The 26812-nt window shown below is 41.3% G+C and overlaps 2 protein-coding genes across 4 annotated transcripts in view; one reads left to right on the top strand and one right to left on the bottom strand.

Moving 5' to 3' along the window:
- The window catches only part of NT5DC3 (5'-nucleotidase domain containing 3), a 49011-nt gene extending 46003 nt beyond the window's left edge, over nt 1-3008 (top strand). For 2 of the 3 annotated variants that reach the window (XM_081878929.1, XM_081878927.1), the window contains exon 14: nt 4-3008. In XM_081878929.1, the coding sequence (XP_081735055.1) occupies nt 4-265 (262 nt within the window). In that variant the 3' untranslated portion in view covers nt 266-3008. The remainder of the gene's footprint in view (nt 1-3) is intronic. The other variant, XM_081878928.1, reaches the window with a different exon arrangement.
- A 1418-nt stretch (nt 3009-4426) lies between these two features.
- Nucleotides 4427-26812, bottom strand: part of STAB2 (stabilin 2) — a 92013-nt gene continuing 69627 nt past the window's right edge. The window contains exons 53-69 of the mRNA XM_081878777.1: nt 25478-25624; nt 22763-22819; nt 22114-22237; nt 20401-20550; nt 19795-19899; nt 18783-18890; nt 17465-17658; nt 15761-15902; nt 14676-14809; nt 13221-13386; nt 12118-12224; nt 11366-11485; nt 9126-9275; nt 7284-7394; nt 6374-6496; nt 5836-5952; nt 4427-5171 (exon numbers count right to left, since the gene is read on the bottom strand). Of these exons, the coding sequence (XP_081734903.1) occupies nt 5121-5171; nt 5836-5952; nt 6374-6496; nt 7284-7394; nt 9126-9275; nt 11366-11485; nt 12118-12224; nt 13221-13386; nt 14676-14809; nt 15761-15902; nt 17465-17658; nt 18783-18890; nt 19795-19899; nt 20401-20550; nt 22114-22237; nt 22763-22819; nt 25478-25624 (2106 nt within the window). The 3' untranslated portion in view covers nt 4427-5120. The remainder of the gene's footprint in view (nt 5172-5835; nt 5953-6373; nt 6497-7283; nt 7395-9125; nt 9276-11365; nt 11486-12117; nt 12225-13220; nt 13387-14675; nt 14810-15760; nt 15903-17464; nt 17659-18782; nt 18891-19794; nt 19900-20400; nt 20551-22113; nt 22238-22762; nt 22820-25477; nt 25625-26812) is intronic.

The following is a 26812-nucleotide window of genomic DNA, read 5'->3' as shown; positions in this document are numbered from 1 at the left end:
CAGAGAAACAACCAGGAACTTCTTCAATTCTCAGTTTGGAAGCTTATTCAGGACTGACCAGAACCCAACCTATTTTTTAAGACGCCTGTCTCGCTTTGCTGATATTTACATGGCATCCTTGAGTTGCCTTTTGAACTATGACCACGACTACACATTTTATCCAAGGAGGACTCCTTTGCAGCATGAGCTCCCGACATGGTCAGACCAACTGTGCACTGGTACATTCAGAATACCATTTCTGCAAGAGATGATTCAAATCAAATAAGTTTTCTTTTCTCTCCCTTGGTTTTTATAATGACAAACATTTACCACCTTCCTCCCCTCTTCCACTGTCACAGTAGAGCAAAGTATATTTATCATAACATGAATGTATCTTTAAAAGCAATTTTCTCTTCTATAATAGCTGTAGTAACTATTAGTGTATATGATTACAGAGCAAATATTTCTATTTAGGTCTCTTTTCTTGACTTTAGTGAGAGCTGATAGGTCATGTTGTACTAATAGAAAATAGATCCCTTCCCCCAGCTGAATATTTGCTGAAAAAGAATTATTTGCACATAAATACAATTTAAGATATTTCTAGTTGTATGATATGCAGCCTAATATACTCTGGTGTACTTTAACCAGATGAGCATCACTTTGGATTCTGGACGTGTTTTGAATCTGGATTTATCTTAAACTGTAGCTAGTTTTCTTCTAGTTGGAGAAAGAAATATAAAATTTCAATAAGTTCTGAAGCTATGAGGGGGTAAGAAATCATGTGTTTTTCCTATAGCTGCTTCCAAGCAGGAGAATAGTTTAAACGTGTGCCATACTTACAAACCTAAATTTAATTTACAACTTTCAGAATGTGTTTGCAGAGATCATCTGCATGCAGAATTAGGTGTATCTATGCAGATGTGCATCTGAATGCTCATCTGAGTCCTACTGGACTTGGCTGGGTTGATTCAGATGGAGGACAAACCCTCTCTACCTGGAGCCAGTAGTTGCTATGTAACCAGTTGTGTGCAAGCTAGATTGGAGTCCAAATGTACAACTTAGGTTCCCTTCCCAATTGCTATCGTTGGAATGCAACTCCCATCATCCTTGACCATTGGCCATGCTGGCAGCTTAAAACAGCCTTCCCCAACCTGGTTCCCTCCAGACATTGTTTTACTCCCAACTCCCATTGGCAGAGCTGGTGGTCAAGGATGATAGGAGTTTGAGGTCCATCACCATCTGGATTCTAGAGCTCCAGGTTGTGGAAGGGTGCCTTGAAACAATTTTCCTTTTTTATTTTTAGAAGTCATGTATTTTGTTTGCTGAAGTTCTTCAAAATATAGAAAGAATTGTTCTCCTTATTTTTAGGAAATAATTTGGTCCCCCCAATGCTGGTCAGGTAAAGTGTGTGTGTTACTAGTTTGTATACATTTTATGTGTACGTGAGAGGCTTTTAATTGCATTGTCCTAATTCCCTGTGTTGCTTAAGAACTGCCTGCTTGCATGACTCAATATGGTCCGGGATTTCAGTTCATTGAAATAGACTTCTAAGCAATGCCAAGCTGAAGTTTTTAATTTTCCTCTTTGCCTTGAAAGCTATGGCTTTGGGGTGGGGTGTGGATCTCTTCTCCTCCCTTTATTGCTTTGGCAGCATTTCCCCCCGTTTTCAATTGCATTGACATGATCCCTGAATGGCTGGATCACGTGAATGCAGTGCAATGTGAATTTAACCAATTGGATTGGATGATGTGCTGAAGGGCAAATGAAGCCCATTTTGTGTGAGAGCTATGTTCACATGGATGATCCTTGTTCCGATATCAAGCTTTGTTTTTGGTGTCTCTTCGCAGTGATCCCCTAAAGCACCAAGGAGCTCCCTTTCTGGCATTAAGTATTTCCCCTACTTTTTATAATTGTTTTTGCATCGACACAGACTGACTTAGTTTTCTGAGGAGTGGAGAAGCTGTGGCTTAGTGGCAGAGCATCTACTTTGCATGCAGGCATACAACCCCCAGGTTCAAACCCTGCCAATCCCAGTTAGGGATTCGAGAAAGGTCCCTACCTGGGACACTGCAGAGCCACTGCTAGCCACTGCCAACACCACTGATCAGACTTGGTATTAGGCAGTTTCCTGTGTTCTTATGATGTGCTGGCCATATCGCCAAATTGCCATCTTATGCGGAGGGGCTTGAGCTTGTCTTTTGGTGACGCTGGCGGGGATGTTTTTCTGCCTATAAATGTTATACTTGGTATGCGTAACTGCCACTGACCACCTTAATGCTCTGTGCTAGAGTGGATGAAACTCTGCTGAGTCATTGGTAAAGCTTTATCAGAACAGTCACCTCTGTTTTATTGCTTTTAAAAAAGAGAGAAAAGCCCTTTAAACAGAAATCCAAGGGATTGGACTTGATTGTTAAAGCATAACCAAGACTTGATGTTACTTGAAATGCATCTAATATTCTAGGCTTCCAAAGCCCCTTTAAAAGACTGTATTTGTATAAGATGTTAAAGAATGGAATTAGTTTGTATTCTAGAAAATTATGGCATAAAGTGTTTTAAGGGTTTATGAGGACACTATCCAGTGTTGTGTACTCCTTCTCCACACAGAATTTTTGTACAAAATCGCTTTGTAGAAAACTACTTCTATTGCAGATTACTTTTATTTCTTTGTATACAAAGTATATTAACTGGTGCTGATTTGCTGCTACATAATGTCGTATATTGTAAAATGATCTTGCATGTGAAGTGATTGGGGCCTAACCAGCTGCAAACTAACATTTGCTCATTTCTGTTACTGCTGTTATTTAAAAGCACTGTAATCACTTATTGTAGCACCCACAACTTCTGATATTGTAGCCATGTGGAATTCTGTCAGTATCTGAATACCAAAAAGGAAGTCAGTAGTTTACTTCTTGACAAACTGACTTCCCCAAAAATAGAAATTGCCAGATAATTTTTCTTTTTTGTATCCCGAAATGTCTCTGGTACAACATCATGCAATAAATGTCTTGTCACATTCATTAAGATTATAATTAGTCTGGAAGTCGTAATTGTTGGTTTTAAAAATTTATCTGAACTAGAAAAGCCTCCAGCAGCATGAAACTGTCTTTGAAGAGAAATGGTAGCAATTACACACGACCCTCTGAATTTTAGACTAGAAGTCTACAAGATGTGATAATTACACCCACAGGGAACCTGCTTAAGATCCTTATCCACCCTGTTCAGTACAGGTGTCTCCCCACTTATATGGGGGTTCTGTTCCCAGGTACCACATGTATACATGAAATCACATATAGTGAGGAGCACCATCTAAGAAGCCTGTAAACACCTTCTGGAAACCCTTGAAAAACACCAGCAGTACTTACCAGACTGTCACGAATGGTGGCAATGGTGGCTCTGTTTTCTTCATCTCTGGAGGATGATGTGGAAACAGGGAGGTGTTTCCTGAAGTGGCTGTAATTATTCAGAGGTAGACCACTAGCCATTTACCCACTGTTTTTCAGGCTGTTTTTGCCCTTTTTGAACTTTAGTTTGAATTATTTCCTGGTGCCGCACATGAGTCAAAAGCATGTAAGTGGGGAGACACCTGTATTCTTCTTTTTATAGCACTGCTTTCCAGTAGCAGAAAGTTTCGCTGGAATTCTTCTCCGAAATCAAAGGCATTAGTCACTTAATAGCAGATACAATGTACAGTATTTTACAATTTATTTATTGCAATTATATATCCTACACTTCTTTCAAGGAGTACAAGGTTCTTCATTCCTCTTTTTAAGCTTCCCAACAGCTTTTAAGAGCTAGCAAAGTCACAATGTCATTCAGTGAACTTCATAATTGGGTGGGATCTGAACAAAAGAGGAAGTAGCATTGCTCTTGTTATTGCTCTTGTTTACTGTGCAGTCTTGCAAATAGAATGCTAGCGTTCACCTTTTCAGTAGCCTTCCTCAGTCATTTGTGACTTCAAGAGAGAATCAATTCTCAGTTCATATAAATGTCCCACTCTCTCTTAACAGCCATAGGTAAGGGCTGGATTTAGTCAATCCTTTCATTCGCTTCTGAACGTATTAGGATACTTAGCGGGTTACTTCTACCCTTGTGTCGCTTCTCTACAGTTAAAGAGGTTCTGCACTTGTTGTCGCTCTACATTATACAGCAATTGCTTTAACCGTAGGGAAAATCTCTTACCAATCTTAATTAAAAGTTTACTCCTAGATTTAGCCTGTATTGCTGCCTCCTGAGCATGGGTTGCAAAGGGAGAAAGCACCAGTGTCCTATCTCTGTTATGCCAATGTCTGTTTCTGTAGTGTAGAGCAGTGTTTCCCAACCTTGGGCCTCCAGCTGTTTTTGAACTACAATTCCCATCATCCCTGACCACTGGTCTTGCTAGCTAGGGATGATGGGAGTTGTAGTCCAAAAACAGCTGGAGGCCCAAGGTTGGGAAACACTGGTGTAGAGGTCTTAATTGCCAATTTTCTTGCATTCTCTATTTACTTTTATAACAAAATAGTGCTTATTGGAAGAAGGAAGATCAATTAAAGCCCGCTTCCATTGGAAACTGACAGTGAGGCAATCAGACTAATAATTCACTGATCCATCAGGAAGTAATAAAGTCACCAGAACCTGCAAAAAAAAGTTAAATAAAAGGACAATAAGCCCTCAGTAACTCTTTGCCTGGACAGAATGGTGCTGAAATTAGAAGCCACTTTTTGCAATGATATGTATCTGAATAAACTTTTTTAAAAGCAGAAAATTCTTATGAAGGCCCCCCCCCACAAGAGCAAATTTCAGTCAAGCAAAGTCAGCAATCCCATGTTCACTCTTTATTATGCATTATTTTGTTTTTTAAATGTATAGCTAACTATATCTGCAGCATATGATAAGGAATACTCCTTTCCCTATGAAAATTATGAGTTAAAAGCAGAACAGTAGAAAACCCTGAAGAACAACTGGATGTCAGGAAAGCAGGAACTGTACAATATAATAGTAAAACAGTGTTGAAAGAAACCGAACTGCCTTCAGCAACTTTGCTGAAAATTTAGCATAGTCTTCAAACCTCGCTCCCTAAAGCCAGACAATTCTTGGCATTTCCTCGTATCTTCACATTGCTTCAGCTGAAAAGTTGCTTATTTTATCTCCACATTCAGGCATCAGATCTCATCCTGGGGACCACTGCTCACCAGTTGTTGTTCATCAGAAACCTGAAAAAACAACCTACAATTTATATGCTGTAGTTATATATGAATTTAATACAAATTTACAAAGCAATTCACTATATAAAATACAAAAAAAGAAGAATGGGTTACAATAACAGTATTCATTTTTGGCATAAATTTTTGCTACTGACATCCTGGAAAATCAGTACAACAAAGCATTTGTTTATGAATGTCATTTTCACCTTGTGATTTCTCCAAAGATCTTGGGGTGGCATACATTGCTTTCCAGCTCACAACAATCTTGTGAGGTAGGATTAGGCAAAGATAGTGTTTGGTTATCCAGTGAATGGGGACTGGCTGTGCAGTAGTATCTCATTTATGCAAAATTCAATTCCAGCTGAAAAAAAGCCCTGCTCCTGGAGGGTCTCAGATTGGGAAAGTCTCTGTCTGGTGTTCCCAGAGAGAAGTGGAATCCCTGCTTCACATATTTCCTTGTCTGAGCAAGCCCTTCATTCAGTTAAGACTTGCATGTGTGCATACAGAGACACTGATGTAGCAAGAGACATTAAAAATAAATCATGGTAAATTGACATAGCTCCTGTCGTCACCAAAACTGGTGCTGCAACGTATTACATGCTCTTGCTTTTTCAGAAGAAGCTCAAGTGCATAGTTCTGCTGATATCTTATCAAAATCAAAATGAAAACTTACAGAAAATGGATCATAAGAAGAGTCTGGTGCTGAAGTTGTGGAGCTTTCATAGTTAGGGTTTGAGATGTTTGAAGACGGTGCTCTGTCCAGTGTGGTTACATCAATATCATCCTTTTGCTGTTTTAAATAAGTAAGTGAACAAGTTTGTTTCACAGATAAACTGAGGAATTCAGAAGTCATAGGATATTTTTACAAGTGTTTCTAGCAAACGTTCATAATATTCATAACAATGGCTTTCCTATAATGTCTGAACCAGGCCAAGGTGGCAACAAAATGAAGATGCTCAAATTCTGTTCATAATGGGAAATAGCGGAAGAACTCTGCTTTTGTGTCTTCCTTTTCTGAAAACAGTTACATTAAAGGGAAGCAAACTAGTCATGATTCTTTTTCATGATCAAAGGTACAGCATTTACAGCAATTGTGTTTAGGCAGGGGACAATTTCTACATTTTCAATTGCCACTAATTAAAAACTTGTGTCAAAATTCAGGAGAAGGTGGTAGCTATGAAGGTCAACTTACATTTGCATTGGTTTCTTACCTTGAAATATGGGAAACGAACTGTTCCCTGCTTAAATCTGAAGTATGAATATCCGATTAGAGCAATGATTCCTATGACCAGGAGGACTGCAAAGAATATTCCAATTCCAGGATGTAGAGAGGCCTAAGTGAAGACAGCAAAGGAAAACCAATGCTTTAGGAAGGGAGTTTCCAGCTACCCTCCCCTTGGAAGCCTGATAAGAAGCTGCTTCTGGGACTAAGGTAAAGCTCCCTGTTACTGGATGCTACATGCTGTTTAAGTAATCTTGTTACGTCTAAAGTATTGGAATATGGATAATCCTGTCAGTTGTAAAGAACACACAAGCATGTATTGCAGTACTTCAGAGTTCCCCAAATTTATTGTGGCATACATTTTTATAAGCTAGAGCCCACCTTGTCAGATTCAATAAATAGTATTCTCAATTGGTGTGTTTATGCCTTTCGAGGTGGGCAACCTTCCTCCCTCTCCCAAGGCCACATGAGGCAATGGGCAGGTACTTGGGGGGACTGCATTATCAGTGGGTACAGCCAACATGCTTAAGTTTAACGAATGCATGAAGGGGTCAAGACCGTAGTAAGCTGTCCTGCTTCACAAAGGATGAGGAATCGCTCTGTGAATGATACGACGGCCAGCCAAAGTGCAGTGGAAATCCATATTCTGCTGCAAATTACCCAGGTGAGTTGCAGGGTGTGGGACCATTTCCCGAGATACATCTGGGAAAGAAACCATTACGTGCACCAAATAAAGTGAGTGCACTTTTGTAGCAGGCTCCCTGCTGAAGCTACAGACATCTGTATGCACTCTTATCAAAGCTCATATCTGTGTCCAAAGAAGACGTGGAACTATTTGTTCAGTTTTCCAGTTGACCAGCAAGTGAGTTAACAAAAGAGACCAGTTGCACAAGACTTACATGGGGCACAGGAGGAGCCTTCAGAGGTGCTGTGATGACATGGATGACCCCATTGGAAGCAACGATGTCCCATTCGAGGATAGCTTGCCCAGCCACATACCGTTTTTCCACCTAAAAAGAAAAAGCAAACCAAATGGCAACTTGACAAATACTTGTCTGACCTTTCTAAGTTTCTTCAAAACACAGCTGGAGCTTATTTCTTAGTGCTTAGATCCTTCTCATATGATCCCGCTCATGGCTGAAGAACTCAGCCCCTTATTTTAGTGTGTTGTTGGACATCAGCCCATGGAAACCTCAATTCTTCTCTGGCGAGAGTTACTGGAAGCAGCTGGCTGGAGGAGGTGGAATCTAGCCTCTCTTAACAGGGAATTTGCTTCAGCTACATTTTAGTTTTAGGCAGATATAATCTCTTGCTGAACTAATGTCACATTCTTTCCATCTCATTGGGTAAATTTACTTGCTCAATCCTGATATGGTATGTTTGTTATTATAGTATGACAACTATAGTACTTATAAGTTAGTAGATTGTAATTACCAAGTTTCCTAGGAATGTGTGTTAACCTTTGGCTCCCTTCGTGTCTACCCAACACTAGATACTACCGAAGACTGAAGCCACCACCTTTTGATTGATTTCATATACAGTGGTACCTCTGGTTATGAACTTAATTCGTTCCGAAGGTCCATTCTTAACCTGAAACCATTCTTAACCTGAGTTGCCGCTTTAGCTAATGGGGCCTCCCGTGCCACCGGCTTGTGATTTCTGTTCTCATCCTGACGTAAAGTTCTTAACCTGAGGTACTACTTCCAGGTTAGCGGAGTCTGTAACCCGAAGTGTTTGTAACCTAAGGTACCACTGTATATTTCCAGGCAAAACAATATATCTGAAATAATATTCTGATTCTAATCAATGTATTGCTAAAAGTATGGGTGATATCCAGTACTGTCCATGCACAAGCAGCATCTGCTTCTGTGCTTACGGCAGGGTCATCCCACTCTTCAAAACCGCTCTCCCAAAATCTGGCCTGGAGGCATTTCACCCTATGGCATGGATTTCATAGTAGCCAAGGAAATATTCTTTTGTTCAGCCTACATGTTGTGCATCCGTAGCCTGGTTCACACATAACAAGGAGATTTGCATGTAGTAGGGTCTGGAAATGACCCCTGACCTACAACCCACCTACTTGTGAATCATTAGCCAATCCTGGCCGTTGTAGTTCCCTGTCTATGATACTCAACAGTGCTTTATTCACATCATCCTCCCCACTCAGATCACAACAGGCTGAGTTATTCATGCAGGAATGAAAAACTCAGCCTGTTTTGATTTGAGAGGGGAGGATGATGTGAATAAAGCACTATATTCCAGGTGGAAGGAAGAGGACTGCAGCACTTCTATACCTCACGAAGTTCCAGCCCTTGGGAAAATATTAATTGTAAGTTTGGCAGGAATCACTTCTGCCTTCTTTTAGACATTGCCTAGAAACAATGTTATTGAGACAAGGCTTTGAAATGTGATTTAAAAAAAACAACAAAAAACATAACCAAGCAGAATTTATGGATTTCCCCCCCTGATGTTTTCCTGGAACATTGTATTTTTATGAAAATGCAGTTTATTAATATTTAAGTACATTGATTTATTAAGTAATTAAATATACTGCTTACAGCCAAAATAGGCTTCTAGGAAGGGTTACAAGGTATAAAAACCAGTTGTTTAAACATTAAAATATAAACATGCATAATTAAAACATGCCACAGAACAATTCCATTAAAACAACACGGTAAAGGAAATGTATGAACCAGACATGCTCCTATGAAAACACACACACACACGTACAAAGCACTCACCTCTTTAGCCGCAGAAACCTGGCCTCCAGTGTGTGTAATTAACAGTTTTTCCCCTATTCTGGTTTGAAGGGTACTTCCATTGGTCAAATCTTCATAATAGAACGTGCCAGTGTTGGATAAATGATATTCAATGTCTCTTCCGGAAAGTGTCTGAAGGCAGCAACCCAACATATAGTAATATCAATTAACAGAAACACTAAATGGATTTTCTAGAACTTGCTCAATTCACATGACATGACCCAGCTTTTAAACATTAAAGAGTTGTTTGATGCCAAGACATTCCATAGAATACAATTGCGTCAAAATGCAAACAAACAAAACAAAAATAACTTGCTACTATTCTTAAACGAGAACCATCATCACCTAGTCCACAGATGAAGAAGCTGTCATCCTCTAGATGTTGTTGGACTCCCATCATCCTTAACAACTGATCATGTTGGCTGGGACTGATGGGAGTTTGGAGTCCAGCTGTGTCTGGAGGGCCACAGGTTTATCATCCCTGCCTTAGCCTAAAGAAAATAGAAGCCTACCTTGGAATGCCTATTACAGTGGTTCCTCACGTTAAGTACTTAATTCGTTCCGGAGGTCCGTACTTAACCTGAAACTGTACTTAACCTGAAGCACCACTTTAGCTAATGGGGCCTCCTGCTGCCGCTGTGCCACCGCCACATGGTTTCTGTTCTCATCCTGAAGCAAAGTTCTTAACCTGAAGCACTATTTCTTGGTTAGCGGAGTCTGTAACCTGAAGTGTATGTAACCTGAAGCGTATGTAACCCGAGGTACCACTGTATTTAAAACTAGGAAAATGGCCACCATGGAAAATCCTGGCCCATTCCATCATTCTCATGGGTGATGTGTGCAGCAAGGAATGGGTTTTTGTTCACAGAGATATTTTCAATTCAACTTTGTTTTTATATAGTACATAGCAGAGCAATTACACAAAGTCTTCAGAGTTAACCAGAGCGACATTCATGTTTTAGATAATTTGCTATTGACTCAGGATAATATATGTAGATACAGATATATCACTCTGTCAGTTTGCTATGTGTTTTAATAATGGCAGCCAAAAACGTAGTTGCTTTTTCTGTAATGTAAGACCTGGTATCTGCTAACAGAAAACCAACATAAAAACCAAGAGACTTGCATGGGTAAAAATGTAAATAATGCATTTAAAAAATGGATCAGATTTTCTATTTCCTTCGACCCTCACAGATATTTATGTTCTGCAGCAGGAATTCCTGTCCTATGGTCCATCGATAGATCTAGTGCAGGAGTATCCAAACTTTTTTCAAAGAGGGCCAGATTTGATGAAGTGAACATGCATGAGGGCTGACCAAAGTTACTGAGGTTTTTTTTAGGACTGAAGTTGTTGTTGAGTTTTTTTGGGGGGGATTTCTCACCAAAGTTGTACAGCTTTTTAATGGAAATTTCCACAGGAAAGAAACTGCCTTAGGGGCCGGACTTTGGACATGCCTAAGGAAGGGCATTAAATCTGGTAATTGAAAAGGCTTGCCTAAATCTTACCACCATGCAACTTAATAAATGAAGAATATGGCATTTGTAATTTGGAGAGCAACATTTCCTAGCGGGGCAATCTATATCTAAAAATCTTTAGCTCTAAAACAACATAGTACAGGGGTCGCCAGTGCTGTACCCTCCAGAGATGACTGGACTCCAACTCCCATCAGTCCCAGCTAGCGTGGCCAATGATCAGGGATGATGGGAGCTGTAGCCCAAGAGCAGGCTTCCTCAACTTCGGCCCTCCAGATGTTTTGAGACTATAATTCCCATCATCCCTGACCACAGGTCTTGCTAGCTAGGGTTGATGGGAGTTGTAGTACCAAAACAGCTGGAGGGCGGAGTTTGAGGAAACCTGCCCAAGAGCATGGGGAGGGTATCATGTTGGCTACCCCTGCTCTAAAGTAATGGTTCTTTCATTAGAAATGGTCAGGTCTTGAAGAGAGAGCACACATAAGGACTTATGGGTTAGCAAGGCATGAGTCTTTATACAGAGAGGTGTATTGCACCCCTGTGCAAGAGGTCTGACTACTTAGGGATGGAGGACACAAAACTATCCATAAGTGCAGTACAAGTGTTCCCCATAGGAGTGAATGGCAGCCATTCACTTCTAGGTTGTAGGACTTGCTGTCAGTTGAAAGAGCCACTTTCTTGGATCAGCATATGTTGGCATTTTAACTCCCAGAGCTGGCATATAATAACAGTAGAATTAAGTCATTTACCTCATTTTCCTTCAGCCCGTCATTGCCTGGTACAAACAGTGTTGCGTGAGTGGATAAATTTGTGATGTATTTCAGGAACTCTTGGCCTTGCTTTGATGTGTTTGAGTAAGTCAGTACTCTCTGTGAAGGGACAGAATTTATTCTGGTGAGACAAAATCCTCAAACATAATATAGTTTTATGAAGAATTTTATTGAGATGAAAGAAGAAAGCAAAAGTACTAATTCGAGTAACGTAACTCACAAAGCAAATGGAACTTTCTTTTTTGTAATGTGAGTCTGGCAAACATATGCAAATGATCCTACAATATAACATTTTCTTTATACATACAATTATCTAAGAGATTAGGCTGAACAATAGTGAATATTTGACCAAAGTAAAACAACTTTGCTATGCCTTCTCAAGAGAAAGCGTTATTTCTGGTATGATGACATCTTATAGTTCTTCTTAGACAATTTTCATACTTCTAAGAACGAAGAAAAACAAACACAAGAATTGCAATTGCAAACAATTGGGATTGCAAACAATTGCTTCTTGACCTTAATTGCCAAAGGATCACATCTGATAGCCATAACATTTTACATTTTATTCATTGTCTGCTTATAGCCTATTTAATGTTCCTCTTTAAGCTAATATGATTTACTAAAAACAGAAGTGTAACAGGAATAAAGATGTTGGTTCATTTTTGAAATTTTGAGGCATATTTTATTTAATTTCAGTTTTTGGGGTGAGGTGGTCTGTTTCTGTTACTTACTGAGACGAAGTTTGTAAATTTTGACAAAGAAGTGAGGACTTGAAGCAGATTCCCACTACATGTAAATCCATCACCCACATAACCAATTTTACAGGTGCAGTTGACATCTATAAAACATAAAACAACACAATTTTAGACAGCAAGCAGAGATGAGGCTTCCATATCTAGAGAACTATCTACAATTGCAAAAAAAAAAGGAAGTGGATATCTATCTATCTATCGATATATTGGATCCCTATCCATCCCACTACACAATATTTGCATGCAATTCTGCCTTATACATTCATTTTTACAAGCAGTTGTTGGTAAAAAAATAATGTATATTTGTACATTATTAGGATTAATACATGGACGTTTCTTTGCATGTTCCCCTAACATATACATTTTAGTATGTGTTTTATGGTTGGAGAACTGCATCACCAAATTTGGATAGGTGTGTTTTGGTTCCTGTATGGCTTCAGAAAGTGCAGATTAGGTAAATTTGCATTAAAATGTAAACCAAACTAATTTCACCGCCCCCCCATCAGCTACTAGTGGCAATGTAGACAATTAGGGAATCCTTCTTCATGATGCCTCACCCCCAACAACCTCCTCATTGTCTGTAGACATTATTCAGACCCCAATTTGAATGCCAGAGCAGACAATATGAATATGTCAAATGGTAGAAAACCACAAAGTCTCGCTCCCCCCCCCCCCGCGAACCACTATCTGCAGTGTTAAAAACCAGGGGTCAGCAACCTTTTTCAGCCTTCAGACCATGTGGTGGGCCAGACTATATTTTGAAGAAAAAGAGAGAACAAATTCCTATGCCCTACAAATAACTCAGAGATGCATTTTAAATAAAAGGACGCATTCTACTCATGTAAAAACACGTTGATTTCCAGACCATCTGTGGGCCGGATTGAGAAGGCGATTGGGCCGGATCCAGCCCCCAGGCCTTAGTTTGCCTACCCCTGGTTAAAAACTTTCCACAGTACCTCAGAAATAGCTTTGTGTCTGCTGCCAAGTTAATATACAATGACAATATGATCTTATTAATAGTTCTGGAAATGAACTATATTTCTGGCAAATGACATTAGGCAAAGGCACTTTTTTTTTTTTACCTTTGACTCTGTAACAGTAGACATCCCATGTTTCACTCATGTTGACTTTGTACCCATAGTCGATAATCCCAACAATTCCTCCACCGCATTTGGGGGCAGAGAAGGCAGTCGGATAGGCTACTCTTCCATTCGCTAGCCAGCCAGCATTACACAGATGATACTTTGCCTGCCGTTAGCATATAACCATGAAACAAAGGAAAATGGAAAATGGTGTTAACCTAATGCTACGATGGGCTTTAGGCAATGTGTGGTTTGTAGGAGGGGACACCACCCACTGTCAAAGCCCAATGAAGCCTTGCTTTGAAGGCTGTGACTTAAGCATTGGACTTTTTCCTGGTTCTATCTCACATGGCCCAGTCACATGACTTGGCATTCCATTGCCAAGAAGCTTAAGACTGGGTGGGCTTTAAACATTTCCGTGCTGGGACAAAACTGCAAGTGGTGCCCTCGAGTTAACACCGGGGGGCAACCCTAGTAAAGTAGCCGGCATTGTATCGCAGCGCTGGTCGATGCCTCTTGCTCCAGATTTGGAACTGTAGTGCTGCGTAAGGAAACTTGCCACCTGGGACAGAGATCTCTGGCCTTTCCTAGAATCATATGCACGTTCTTTCAGCCTGAGTTGGGAAAGAGAGGTAACAGGGAGAGATTTGCATGCAGTCTGAGAGGCAGGCTTGCTATACTATGCCTCATTTGCCAAGCGAAAGGTCCCATGGCAATTAGAACGGCACACACTCGTGACCAGTCTCTGTGCATCAGTACAGGTGTTTGCACACTTCCAGCTAAGACTTACTGCATTCCAAAAGGCTCAAGGACCTCATTCACTTACAAGTTCTGTCAAAACAGGCTCATGCATTCCCTTGTAAAGGATACTACAGTGGTACCTCGGTTCTTGAACGTAATTCGGCTTCCGAAATGTTCAGAAACTGAGGTGCGGCATCCCATTGGTTGCAAGAGCTTCTTGCACTCAGCGGAAGCCGCGTCGCATGTTTGGGTTCTGAAAAATGTTCGAAAACAGAAGCATTTACTTTTGGTTTTTCAGTGTTCGAGAACCAAGATGTAACGTACGACAACAGAGGTGTTTGGGAACCGAGGTACCACTGTACTGACCCAGTTCTGATCTGGACTGGTAAAAATACAGTGTGTTTATTATAGCACTGACTTGCATATGCACAGGACTCATGTTTGTTATTTGAATAAAGAAGCCAAAATACGAAAGGGAGTTTTTTGTGTGAACCAGCCTCTGGTGCTTTTTTTTAAAACAGGTTGCAGCAACAGTCATTATTGTACTTATTTGAATGTTTTCCTACGTACTTCTCTTTCTTCAAAAGAAACTAGATGTATTCCTGATGGCACTTGTCCTTTACAACTTATTCTCCTGGCAGCTAAGTCTCTCTGTTCAGTTCAAGCATATGTTAGTTATCTGCCTTGCCTGCAAGTGGAAATAAGCATTGTTACCTGTTGCGCATAGACAAGCTGAGTGTAAGTAGCCATTGTTGCTCCTTCGTCTGCACAGGTCTTATTTGCTGTGTCGTAAGTCATTTTATACCGACCCTTTGGAGAACGTACATGAAAAACTCCGACAGTAGTATCTGCAAGGAAGAATGGAGCAAACCCCCAAATCAATCCTTTCCATTATGCAGTTTTCTATCCCACATTTCCATTTCACAGTGTATCCTGAATATATAGGGTTTGGTTTTCTAGACGTCTTGTGGATAATTATATCTTGGATCATGAACTGGCCCCTCATGGTCCTACCCAAAATGCTTTCAAGTAGCAAAAAGAAGATTGAGTGCTTCAAAGACACACCCCTCCTTTGTCAACTCAATCTATTGTTAGTCAGGCAAAGAATACTGATTGTATGCAATAAATCGCTCAAAACATAGTCAAAACAAAAACCTAACATGTAGCTTTTTATATCTAAAATACGGTAATGTAGTCCAATAACATCTGTGGAACCAAAGCTGATCTAGAGATGTCTTCTCTTAGCTGGTACCTTCCAGCTGGACTGGAACTCTCACCATTGGCCATGCTGCCTGATGGGAGTTGCAGACTAACAGTTATATGAAGGACCATAGTTCCCTTCCTCTGGTCTAGAGAAAAGCACATTCACCAATACTACAGAAACTGAACATCTATAACAGGGGTCAGCAACCTAAGGCCCATGGGCCGGAAGCAGCCCGCAGAGGTTGTTTGACTGGCCCCCGAGCCGCCCCCGAACGAAGCTGCCAGCTTGCGCTAAACCAGCACAGCGCGGGGACTCGCTTCCGCATCGCCGAAAATCATGTCTGCGCAGACACAGAAATTTGTGGGGGGATCTCCATGGAACCAATCTGTCCCAGGCAAGATAAACCTTGCTGACCCCTGATCTATAATGTAGCAAATTTCCCATTTAAGTTGCTTTGGGTAGCTATGGCAGGATTTAAAAGAATTATAGGACTATGTAATTCTGAGAAGTCTAGGCTCATGAGAGTTATGGAACAGTCTTAATTTTTTTTAATTCACAATCACTATAATTGTGTGCCTGCTTGTGGTGCACTGACCTTGGAAATGGAGATCGGCACAGTTGGCATCAGCATGGCATTGCCCGTTATCTTGCAGACATCTGTCTACCGGTAGCTGTTTCACCTCACAATCAATTCCATCGCCAATGTAGTTATCTTTGCATTGACACTTGCGCATATCCTGGGAGAGAAATTTGCAATGAAACTGCATAAACATTGAAAGCTGCCTTACAAGAGTCAGACCACTGCGTCCATCTAAATCAGTATTGCCTACACTGACTGGCATCAGCTCTCCAGGGTTTCCGGCAGAGGACATTCCCAGCCCTACTTGGAGATGCCACTGGGGACTGAACTGGAGACTGCATGCAAGGCAGATGCTCTACCACTGAGCTATAGCCTTCCCCCTAGGTTGTAAACACTTCAGCACGGATATTATGGCATACTGTCCATTCAAGAAGAAGGGGAGTATGTGTGTGTAAGATCCTTTGTCTCTACCACTGTTTTTGAGCATCTCGGAAGCTGAACATTTCGGTTTTCAAATGCCGAAAACCCAGAAGTAATTGCTTCTGTTTTCAAAAGCGCCTCGGAAGTCGAACGGCTTCTGCTGCATATTTCTCAATTTTCTCAATTTGCAGACCACCCTTTGTGCCTCGGTTTTCAAACGTTTCAAAAGTCGAACAGTCTTCCGGAAAAGATTGCATTGAAAACCAAAGTTCCACTGTAACAGTACAGGAGGGAAACTGACTAATGTTTTGCAGACTGTATTAAGTCCCCTCAGCAGCTGGAACCGAACATGATATTTTCAGACCAACCATGCAGTTCTCTTTCAGGGTAAAAATACTGATAGTGCTGCCACCAGAAGGCAGATATTTGGGGCAGAATAGGCAGGAGGACCCTCAAACACAGGAGGGCAGGCTCACACGCTGCCATCTAAAAAGCACTGGCTCCATAAGACCATTCAGTCCAAATCTAAAACTACCTAATTGCACTACTGCAGACTTAAAGGCACATCCGCAGAGTTTTCATTTCATGCACACACTGTTTCTATCTCCCCTTCCCCCGGTCTAGAGCACAGGGAAATGCTGGCCGTGGTTTATTGCATGTTATGATTATTTTATGATTACCTTATTTTTCACTCTATAAGATGCACCCGACCATAAGACACACCTAGTTTTTGGAGGAGGAAAACAAGAAAAAAAAAATTCTGAATCCCAGAAGCCAGAACAGCAAGAGAGATTGCTGGGCAGCAATCCCTCTTGCTGTTCTGGCTTCAGCGATAGCTGCGCAGCCTGCATTCGCTCCATAAGACACACACACATTTTCCCTTACTTTTTATGAGGGAAAAAGTGTGTCTTATAGAGCAAAAAATACGGTACATTCTGTAAGCTACTTTGCAGACCCAATGGGCTAAAATGTGGTTTACAATCTGCAGTATGTATGACTGACCAGAATAGCTAGGAGGGTGGGGAGGGATACACTTAGCTTTTCCTGGGACACTTCCAAAGTTTTGTTAGGGGCTAAGAGAGCACAATTGCAAATGTGGGCAAATGATGCTATCTGAACAGTTCCCTTAATACCAGTGAGAGAAACAGCCTCTCGGACAGGGTTTTGGAATCTGTGGCCTTCCAGATGTTGTTTCACCCCCATCATCCTCAGACAGCATGGTCAACAGTGATGGGAGTCCAGCAACGTTTGGAAGGTCATACATTGCCTAGGACAAGGTGAAAGACTCTTAACACTTACAGGTCCCGTCTTGGTGCAAATTGCATGTTCATGGCAACCACCATTAAACCCATCGGTGCAAGGGTCGATAGCCATGCAGATGTGCCCGTCCCCTTTGTATCCTCTCTGACATGTGCAATTGACTTGCACACCAGTTTGTACACATTCAGCATTCTTATGGCAGCCACCGTTGGTTTTCTTACAAAGATCCTCAGCTGCAAAGCAAAAAACACAGATAGATAGATAGATAGATAGATAGATAGATAGATAGCTCTTGAATATGGAAGTTCTACGCTATTATTGCAAGTTACTGATAGAGCAGTCCTCCAGGCATTATTCTATTCCTTTATATTGATGAAGTGAGATTTTTTGGCCCCCCAAAGAATGAGAAAATACAGAGTATTTCTGGCAGTATCTGAATGTTATGATACCTCGTGCCTACAATCATGACACCAAATGCCTGGATTTACCCTAGGGAGAAGCAAATGTTCAGTCTGTCCTCTACATTGGGGTAGACCTATGCCCTTAGCATGCTCTTCCCCTGCTCTTACTGGACCAGCTATGGAATGGGAAGAACTTTAGTGATCAGATGCATCTCTAAAAGTCAAAGGCTAGGAAGGAAAGGACAGAGCTAAAACGAACCGCTAAACCTGGCTCAATTTGTTGAGTTAAATACCACATCAAGGCTTGCAGTCATTGCAACCAAGAAACAAACTTAAAAAGACAGAAATCCCTTCAAATGCTACAAAGTTAGAGAAGTCTGCCAGTCTGAGCTTGTGCTTGAAGATTCTCTCCCTTTCCTTTCCCTTCCACTCCCAAACAGATGATCTGGGCTGCCAGATCTGACAGTCATGATCATCACGTAGGTGTGCGAGAGAGACTAAACACTCTTCCCGAACAGGTGATCAGTGCTTCAGAGCTAATAATCACCTGACTGGAACACCCAGAAGCACAGAAGTGGGTTCCCCTCCCTTTCAATATTCCAGGAACAGGGGATTTATAAGTATAACCTTATGTTTTGGCTGTGGAGACCAGCCTCAGAGTATCATGGGCAATTAGGCTAAAGTAAGTAGGCTGTCATTATGAATAATTCGTTGTAAGCACAAAATATTGGCTTGCTTTGTGCAGAGTGGATTCAGGCCCCCTTAATGCCACACTAAAATACATGTATTTGTGGAGTTCACGGATACTTTCATATTTTATCACATTACATAGGAACTGCACGAGGGCCGGAAAATAGGGGTGTGTAAGTAAACATGGTGGAAGATTTCAATTAAAATACATTCCTTCAATTTTATTAGTGGCTAATTTTTCTGGTTGACTCTCAATGTGATTATACCTGTACACGTGATTCCATCTCCATTATAGTATGGTTTGCACTGGCAGATGTTTTGCTCTTGGCAAACAGCATTAATGGAACAGTTGGGTGAACACTTGGGAGTTAAAGCTGTGAAGAAAATTAGAACCATTACCCACATTCAAACTTTTCTCATTGTCTCAAGACTGAGGAAAAATCCTAAATAAAGAAACCTGGAGGTGTGGCCTGAATTGCATCCCTGTGCACTGAATCAAAGTAAATACCTCAGATACACTTGCAGTAAACTGTTTTACTTCAGGGACAGGGAAATCTATGGAGGCTGGCAATATCTGGAGGAGCATCAGCCCCAGCCGGCATAGCCTATGGTCAGGGTGATGGGAGCCATCATACAGCAATTATCTGACACAGGTTCCCCACTTCTATTTTCTCTTTCGCTCTCATTTTAATCCTTGATTAATGTATTGCAATGACTGTTATGGTTAAAACAATAAAAAAGACTGACTATTTCAGATGTCAACATTACAGTTATCCTTCTCAAGCAAATCTACAATTGTTTTGAGGGTTATGATAGAAGAGTGATAGCAAATGTGTAGCTAACATTGTTTCTATTTATATATCAGCTTTAGTTTTCCTATTTGTTTTATAACTTTTGTTGCATTTCCCTTGCCTTCACAACAGGCCTATGAGGCAGGTCATTCAACTAATTAACATTCACAGGGTAGATGCACCCTAAATGGTTGATGAGGAGTAATTATTTTACTCCTTTAAATGTTGGTTATAACATCTCAAGCATATTTACCAGAAACAAAGAGCCACTGAAATGAGACAATTAATTCTGACTGGGCTACCTCTCTTAAAGAACCACATCATGAATGAGAATATGCAAAGAATCTTGATTTCTTTAAGTTTATGAATTATTTGTATGGAAAATATGGTGAAGACTATTTTAATTAGCCAACAGCTCTAAAAAGTAATGGCGAGATGAAATCTACTCTGCAGGCTACAACGTTTTCCTACTGTTAAAGAGTCAGACCGATTTTGGTTTCACAGAGCTTCCCGGTCCATCCAGTTTCACAGAAGCACCTTCCTGATCCATAAATTCCTGCATCGCACTGTCCATGTGATGTGCACTCACAGGCTGTAAACAGAAAGTTGTTGGATGATTAGGAGACGAATTATAAGGAGGAGCTTGATGCAACCCAAAAACGTATGAACACTAGCTGGCCCTAGCAAAAGTGTTTCCCCACTGTCCCTTATAATTAGAGAAGTTGCAGCCCTTGAAGATGGGGCATGTGAAAGGGGTCCATACCGCATTTTTCACTCCTGCACAAATAAGCAGCCTAGGTTAGGCTGAGCCTTGAAGGTCTGAAGTCAGGTCTCCCAAGTTCAGCCAAGTTCACACTCCGCAACCACTAACAGAGGATGGGAACCTCTGACCCTGCAGATGTTGTTGCACTCCATCTTCTATCAGCTCCAGCCAGCATGGCCAACAGTGAAGGATGATGGGAGTTGTAGTCCAACAGTTTCTGGAGGGTGGCAGGTTCTCCACCCCTGAAACTAAACCATGCAACCCCTTATAATCTGACAAAAGGTTACACAAGTAAAGGGCTTAACAGAACGACAACCACGTGAAACCTACATTTGCAATCCAAGCCGTATCTTCCCGGCATACAGAGCTCACATGAAGTCCCATTGAAGCCAGCATTGCATGTACATTCTCCTGTGCCAGCATATTCTTCATCACATGAACCACGGTTATTACATGGAGTTTCTGACCCTCCTGGGCAGGCTGGGAAGCAGAAAATGGCAACGAGTCAGTCCTTGTAAGAACTATCCCCAAGGTGGCTATTTTATTACTTATTGGGTTAGGACCCCATGGCTCATAGAGAGAGATCTATTTAGGCACAGAGAGCTAAGGTGATAATCTTCTCTGAAATAATATTATGGCTTAGGTTCCAAATATATTAATTAATTCATCATTATTATTCGATTTCTTATTACCCTTCATCATAACGTCCCAGTGTGGGTTGCAGCGATGTAACAATGCGAAATTAAAATAAATTATAACAATTATAACAATTGACATTCAAAATAATAGGGTGGATATTAAGAATACATGGGCATGTCCTCTTGGTAGTGTTGCATTTATTTTGGCAAGCTACGAGAGAGCATTCTCAACACAGGCACTCCAGTTATGGAAATTGTCCTTCCTCTTTATAGTTTATGACACCAACTTGAAACTTATTTTTCACCCAGGCTTTTGTCTGAAGTTTTGTCTCCTATGCACCTTTGCATCAGTACTGTTTGATGGTTGTGGTGATTTTTATAGACCTGTTATTTAACTGTACAGAAGGCTTTTGGCAACAAAACCCTTTAAAATCTATTTACAAGAGGCAATAATAGGAAAAGTATGCCAGCAGCAGTTACTCTAGGCTGCATCAGAAGAAGTTTAGTGCCCCGTTCAAGGTCTGCCTTGGTCAGACCACACTCGGAATATTGTGTCCAGTTCTGGGCACCACAGTTTAAGAAGAATATGGGCAAGCTGAAACATGTGCAGAGGAGGGCAACCAAAATGATCAAGGGTCTGGAAACCAAGCCTTATGAGGAGCGGTTGAGGGAGTTGGGTATGCTTAGCTTGAATAAGAAGAGGAGACTGAGCGGAGATATGATAGTCATCTTTAAATATCTTAAGGGCTGTCAAATAGAAGATGGAGCAAACTTGTTTTCTCCTGCTCTGGAGGAGAGGACCCAAACCAATGGGTTCAAGTTACAAGAAAGGCCATTGCAACTAAAAACCAGGAAAAACTTTTGGGCAGTGAATGCTGTTCAACAGTAGAACAGACTCCCTCAGAAGGTGGTTGACTTTCCTTCATTGCAGGTGTTTAAGCAGGGATTGGATGGCCATCTGTCATGGATACTTTAAGTGAGATTCCTGCATTGCAGGCTGTTGGACAACATGACCCTCAGGATACCTTCCAACTCTGTAATTCTATGATTCTGTGAGAAAAAAATTCCATATCACTTTAAACACTCTGGACCACCCCTCTGCCATCTGTTTCTGCCACATGCTGCCTGGTGGTTGCTAAGCCAACTCTCCTGTTCAAGAGTCAGAACAGAAGATATGTAGGAAGCCTATCTCAGGTTTCTTTTTTAGGCAGCCATAAAGGGATCCAATGTTGACTGTAAAAGTTGTGCTGGGAAAGGGGATGTTTAACCTTTCCCCCCTCATGTTGTTATCTAGACCTAAATTGCTCCCCCTTCCCACGCTGCTAATAGCATCACTGAGAAAGATATATAAGCACAGGAGCCCTTCTCAGAAGTTTCTCAAGTGTTTGATCCCAGGAAATCTTACCTTGACATTCATTCCCAAAGTAGCCCTTGCAACAGTGTGGTATCCTGACCATCATAGAACATTTCTTCTGACACCCTTTCAAGATCCTGTGGTTGAGAATGTAAGTACATCTCTTCACCTCTCCCTTACGGTTTCATATTTAGAAATGGGGGGAAAAAGAGAATGGACAAAACAAAGAAATCAGGAAATTCAATAAATGCACCATAGGACAAGGTATTCATAACGCCCCTACCAGCCCTCACAGAATGGCTTAGAATCATAATGTTGGAAGGAATCTCAAAGGTCATTTAAATCCAACTCCCTGAAATGTTTTGCCTCCTCAAAGGAATCCTGGTAACTGTAGTTTACCCCTTACAGAACTAAAGTTACCAGCACTCATAACAAACTACAGTTCCCAGGATTCTGTGGTGTGGGAAAATGTGCTTCATATGTATGGTGTGTAAGTAGCTCTGAAAGCTTATGATTGAGGGAGTGAGAAAGGAACCACCGAGCTATTTTATAATTCATATGTAGGTTACAGAGCTTCCAAGTCCTTTTGATACCTCCTTTGCTGTATAAGCTTGTTTGTTTAAAATGTAGCTATTTTCCAAAATATTTTATTACAACTTGTCGGTTAAATTTTGACTCATAAGTGTAGAACTGTAATTACCGTCACTTTAGATCCAGCAGGGCACCGAGGAGTTATGTAACAAGCAGTGCAGTCTCCCTGAAGAGAAAGAGAAATACACTTTTTCTATCAGAAGACTAAAACTCCCCAAAGCTAGCTAGGATTAAAAACCACACTTAATTATTAAAATAACTATACAAATGCAATATATAATCTAATTAGCACTATGAACTGACATTGTAAACTTCATTTCCTACAATTTTTTTAAACAAGTCTCTTACCAAAGCTATATTTACTAATATATACCTGAGTGAATGAGTGAGTGTATCAGTAAGTTCCACAGCTGAAGGGTCCCCATGAATTCAGTTGTACCTCTATACAGAGCCTATGCTCACAGAGCTTATACAGTGGATGCTCGGGTTGCGAACATGATCCATGCGGGATGCACGTTCGCAACCCGCAGCATTCGCAACCCACAGCGCCGTGTCCGTGCATGCACGGGTTGTGATTTGGCGCTTCTGCGGATGTGCGGCCACCAAAACCCGGAAGTAACCCGTTCTGATACTTCCGGGTTTCGGCAGTACGTAACCCCAAAAAACGCAACCTGAAGCGTCTGTAACCCAAGGTATGACTGTATGCACAAAGTTTATATGAGCACAATCGGGACGAAGCAAAAAGCAAGCCCAATAAATCAAACATTAGTGAATAGGTAAAAAAAGGTAAAGGACCCCTGGATGGTTAAGTTCAGTTAAAGGCGACTATGGGGTTGTGGTGCTCATCTCACTTTCAGGCCGAGGGAGCCAGCGTTTGTCTACAGACAGCTTTCGGGGTCATGTGGCCAGCATGACTAAATTGTTTCTGGTGCAATGGAACACCGTGATGGAAACCAGAGTGCACAGAAATGCCGTTTACCTTCCCACCACAGCAGTACTTATTTATCTACTTGCACTGGCGTGCTTTCAAACTGCTAGGTTGGTAGGAGCTGCACGAGAGCAAAGGGAGCTCACCCCATTGTGAGGATTTGAACCACTGACCTGATCTGAAAGCCCAAGAGGCTCAGTGGTTTGGACCACAGCACCACCCGCGACCCTATTTGTACAATAGTGTTTTAGAGGCCTAAAACACAGCTTCTCAATTCCCAATTTCTTAGTCACTTTGGTAAAAGAAAATACATTTCTGATTCAACAACAGTCCTCTTCAGTAGTGCAAAGAGTGTCTAATGAATGCATGGGGGTGGAGGGAGAGAAGATTGTCATTGCAGCGGTAAGACTTTGCCCACAAGCTGCACATATTAATTTGAATGCCAGTGTTGCGGCCCACAACCTGGGGACTTTGCAGTGTGCAGCAGAGTGCTCGGATGAGGTTCAGGCTACTTCCTTGGTGCTAGAACTGCCAGTACCTCATACAGAGCCTTCTCTGCAAAAGGACACAATCCTGCCACCATTCTTAGACTCAGAGGGGTAGGTCTGTCTCCTAAGCCTCACAGACTCCAAGACTAAAAAACAAGATGAAGACATTTTAACCAGCCAACCAGCTCCTTCAGGTTAGAGGAGCATGCTACATTCTAAGCCTGGTCAATCTACATAAAGCTGCAGGGACTCCACCTTTAGTAGAGCTCCATGGAACTGTCCAAGGTCCTGCATGTTTCCTTTCGGCCTGGCATTCATGCTCCCACTGAACTGCACAGAGCCTGTGCATGTACAGTTGTATGCATGTTTGTGTCTGTCTTTAGGTAACTCAGTGAATAAGATGGTTCAATACATTTCGCATAGTACTCAAAGCCAGTCAAGGTATTTTGGCACCACAGACAGAGAATCCCACTAGTACCTCTTTGCTGTCCACTCACAGACATTCTGGCTTGTGGTGGCTGTATCATTCCGCCTAAGGGCAGGGCCTGTGTATAGGTCACTGGGATGGGGGTGCCAGGCAAATAGATTATTCTTAAATAATCTATTGAATTTAAACTGTGGGATGTGAGTCATTTTATTTGTTACTTTGTTGTGTGTGTGTGTGTGTGTGTGTGTGTGCGCGCGCGCATACATATACATATATATATGTTGTTGTTGTTTAGTCGTTTAGTCGTGTCCGACTTTTCATGACCCCATATATATATATCTGTGATCCTTAGCTGGAGTGGTATAGAAATTTAATAAATAAGTATCAGTGTATTGCCACTTTCCTCTCAGGCACAGACATTCCTTGAACACACCTTAAATGACAGAACAGAGAAAAAAATCCCATATGAATCATATTAGGTTTTTCCCAATACTTCAACATTTATAAAATCCTGGAAATATAGAACATGGAATAACTGAGAAATGAAATCTAGCCCAGTACAACTTTTTCATTTGTGCAATAAAATGGAGAAGTAGGCAGAGAAAATTCTTAAACATCTCTCTATTATTATTTCTAGTCAAGGACAATAACTAAAGATATTCAAAACGGCAAAACAGCAAATGCATTTCGCTATCTAAATTAAGCAACATTCAAAAGTAGGCAGTAAGAAGCAGATTAAATACACTGAGTTTAATTGAACCAAATCCACTTGAACTGAATAAGACTTCTGAGTATGCACATACCGAGCTGCATTATTTAGGCTCTGATCTAGAGCTCCAGTGTACAGCAAAAGGTCCTGCGTATGCAGGATTCCCTTGTACATGCAGGAGGTATGTATACATATTGGAGCACTCACAGATGTAAGGGCACTGAATTAGTTCTGAAATTCAGAAGGCAACAAAAATCCATAGGAGGACTGACCGGAATATTAGAAGAGATAAAGGTGTCACATCGACCTCCAAGCACAGGATCTGTTAACATGCAGTCAATACCATAAGCGATGCCACCATCAAACTCAATATGCCTTTGTATAATCTTACACCTTCTTTCATTGAGGAACAGGTCACCCTGAAGGAGAAAGTTATAATAAAGTTATCACTGCTTCAGCAGGAGGCCTATTAGGTAGTGAAAACAGGAAGAATAAATATAAATTGGAGTCAGATTGTTGGTTTGTTTTTTAACATACCGGTATTTACCAAGAATCCCAAAGCCAACACCTCTTGTGTAGTATCTGCTTATCTATTTATATGACATGTTTCAATACCAATGCTTTCAGAGATGCTATGTATCTTATTATACTGTTTCGTTTGCTGCCACTGACATTTTAATGTAGCTTTTTTATTGTTTTATGGATATTGTATTTTAATATTCCTTAAAAGGCACTATTTTTATGCAATGAGTTGTTTCATTAAAGCGAAACAACTATGGGTGCTTCTGGAGAAAGTCTATGAACTAGATCTGAGGTAGGCAATGCAGATGTTGCTGGACTACGGCTCATCACTGTACGCTGACCATGCTGGCCAGGGCTGATGGGGGACGGAATCTAACAACATTGGATACCCCTGATCCATCTCAACCTGGTTTCTGATGGGAGTTTGGTCACCCTCTTGGTCACCTGATTTGACAGCCTGTGCGGACGAAGAGATAGGGGCAATGTAACTCTGTTGATTCACTGGACCTCTCAGTGGATTTCAAAGACATTGATCTTGGTTATTCTTCTGGACTGCCTTCTGGGGGCTGTACAGTGGTTCCATTCCTTTCACCATTCCTGTGGAAAGCTTCACTTTTTCACGGTTTGAAGATGGAGGACTATCATCCCCTCGCTATGGAAGTTGCCGTACAGTATTCTGCAGGGCTCTTCCCCACACTGTTTGGCAAGCCGCCTTCTAAGTTTCAGAATGGAGTCTTTCCCAGCTCCACCTGGATAGAACCTAGGACTTATTGTATGTGAAGCCATATGTTATGCCACAGAGTTATGTCCCTTCCCCCAAAGTATGATTGTGGGAGTCATAAAGCCAAGGCAGAGGCTTGTAAATACCACAGGGTGCCCCCTGACCTCGGCTGACTGGCACTCTGTGCTTTACAATGTATTAGGACCTTAAATAGACTTGTGTTTCCTCTGGGCAGTGTTTCCTTATATGGAGAGGGGAGTGTCAAACCATTACCAGACATGTAACGTGAGACATTGCCAGATGACCATGCTGTTGGTGAGGACAAAGGATAATAAAAGTTACCGGGGCAGGGAGAGGTTCGAAG

This window comes from Podarcis erhardii (genome assembly GCF_964252035.2).
Source record: "Podarcis erhardii genome assembly, chromosome: 10".
NCBI lineage: Eukaryota > Metazoa > Chordata > Lepidosauria > Squamata > Lacertidae > Podarcis > Podarcis erhardii.
Note: the sequence above shows the minus strand (reverse complement) of the source record. Positions and strands in the feature narration are given on the sequence as shown.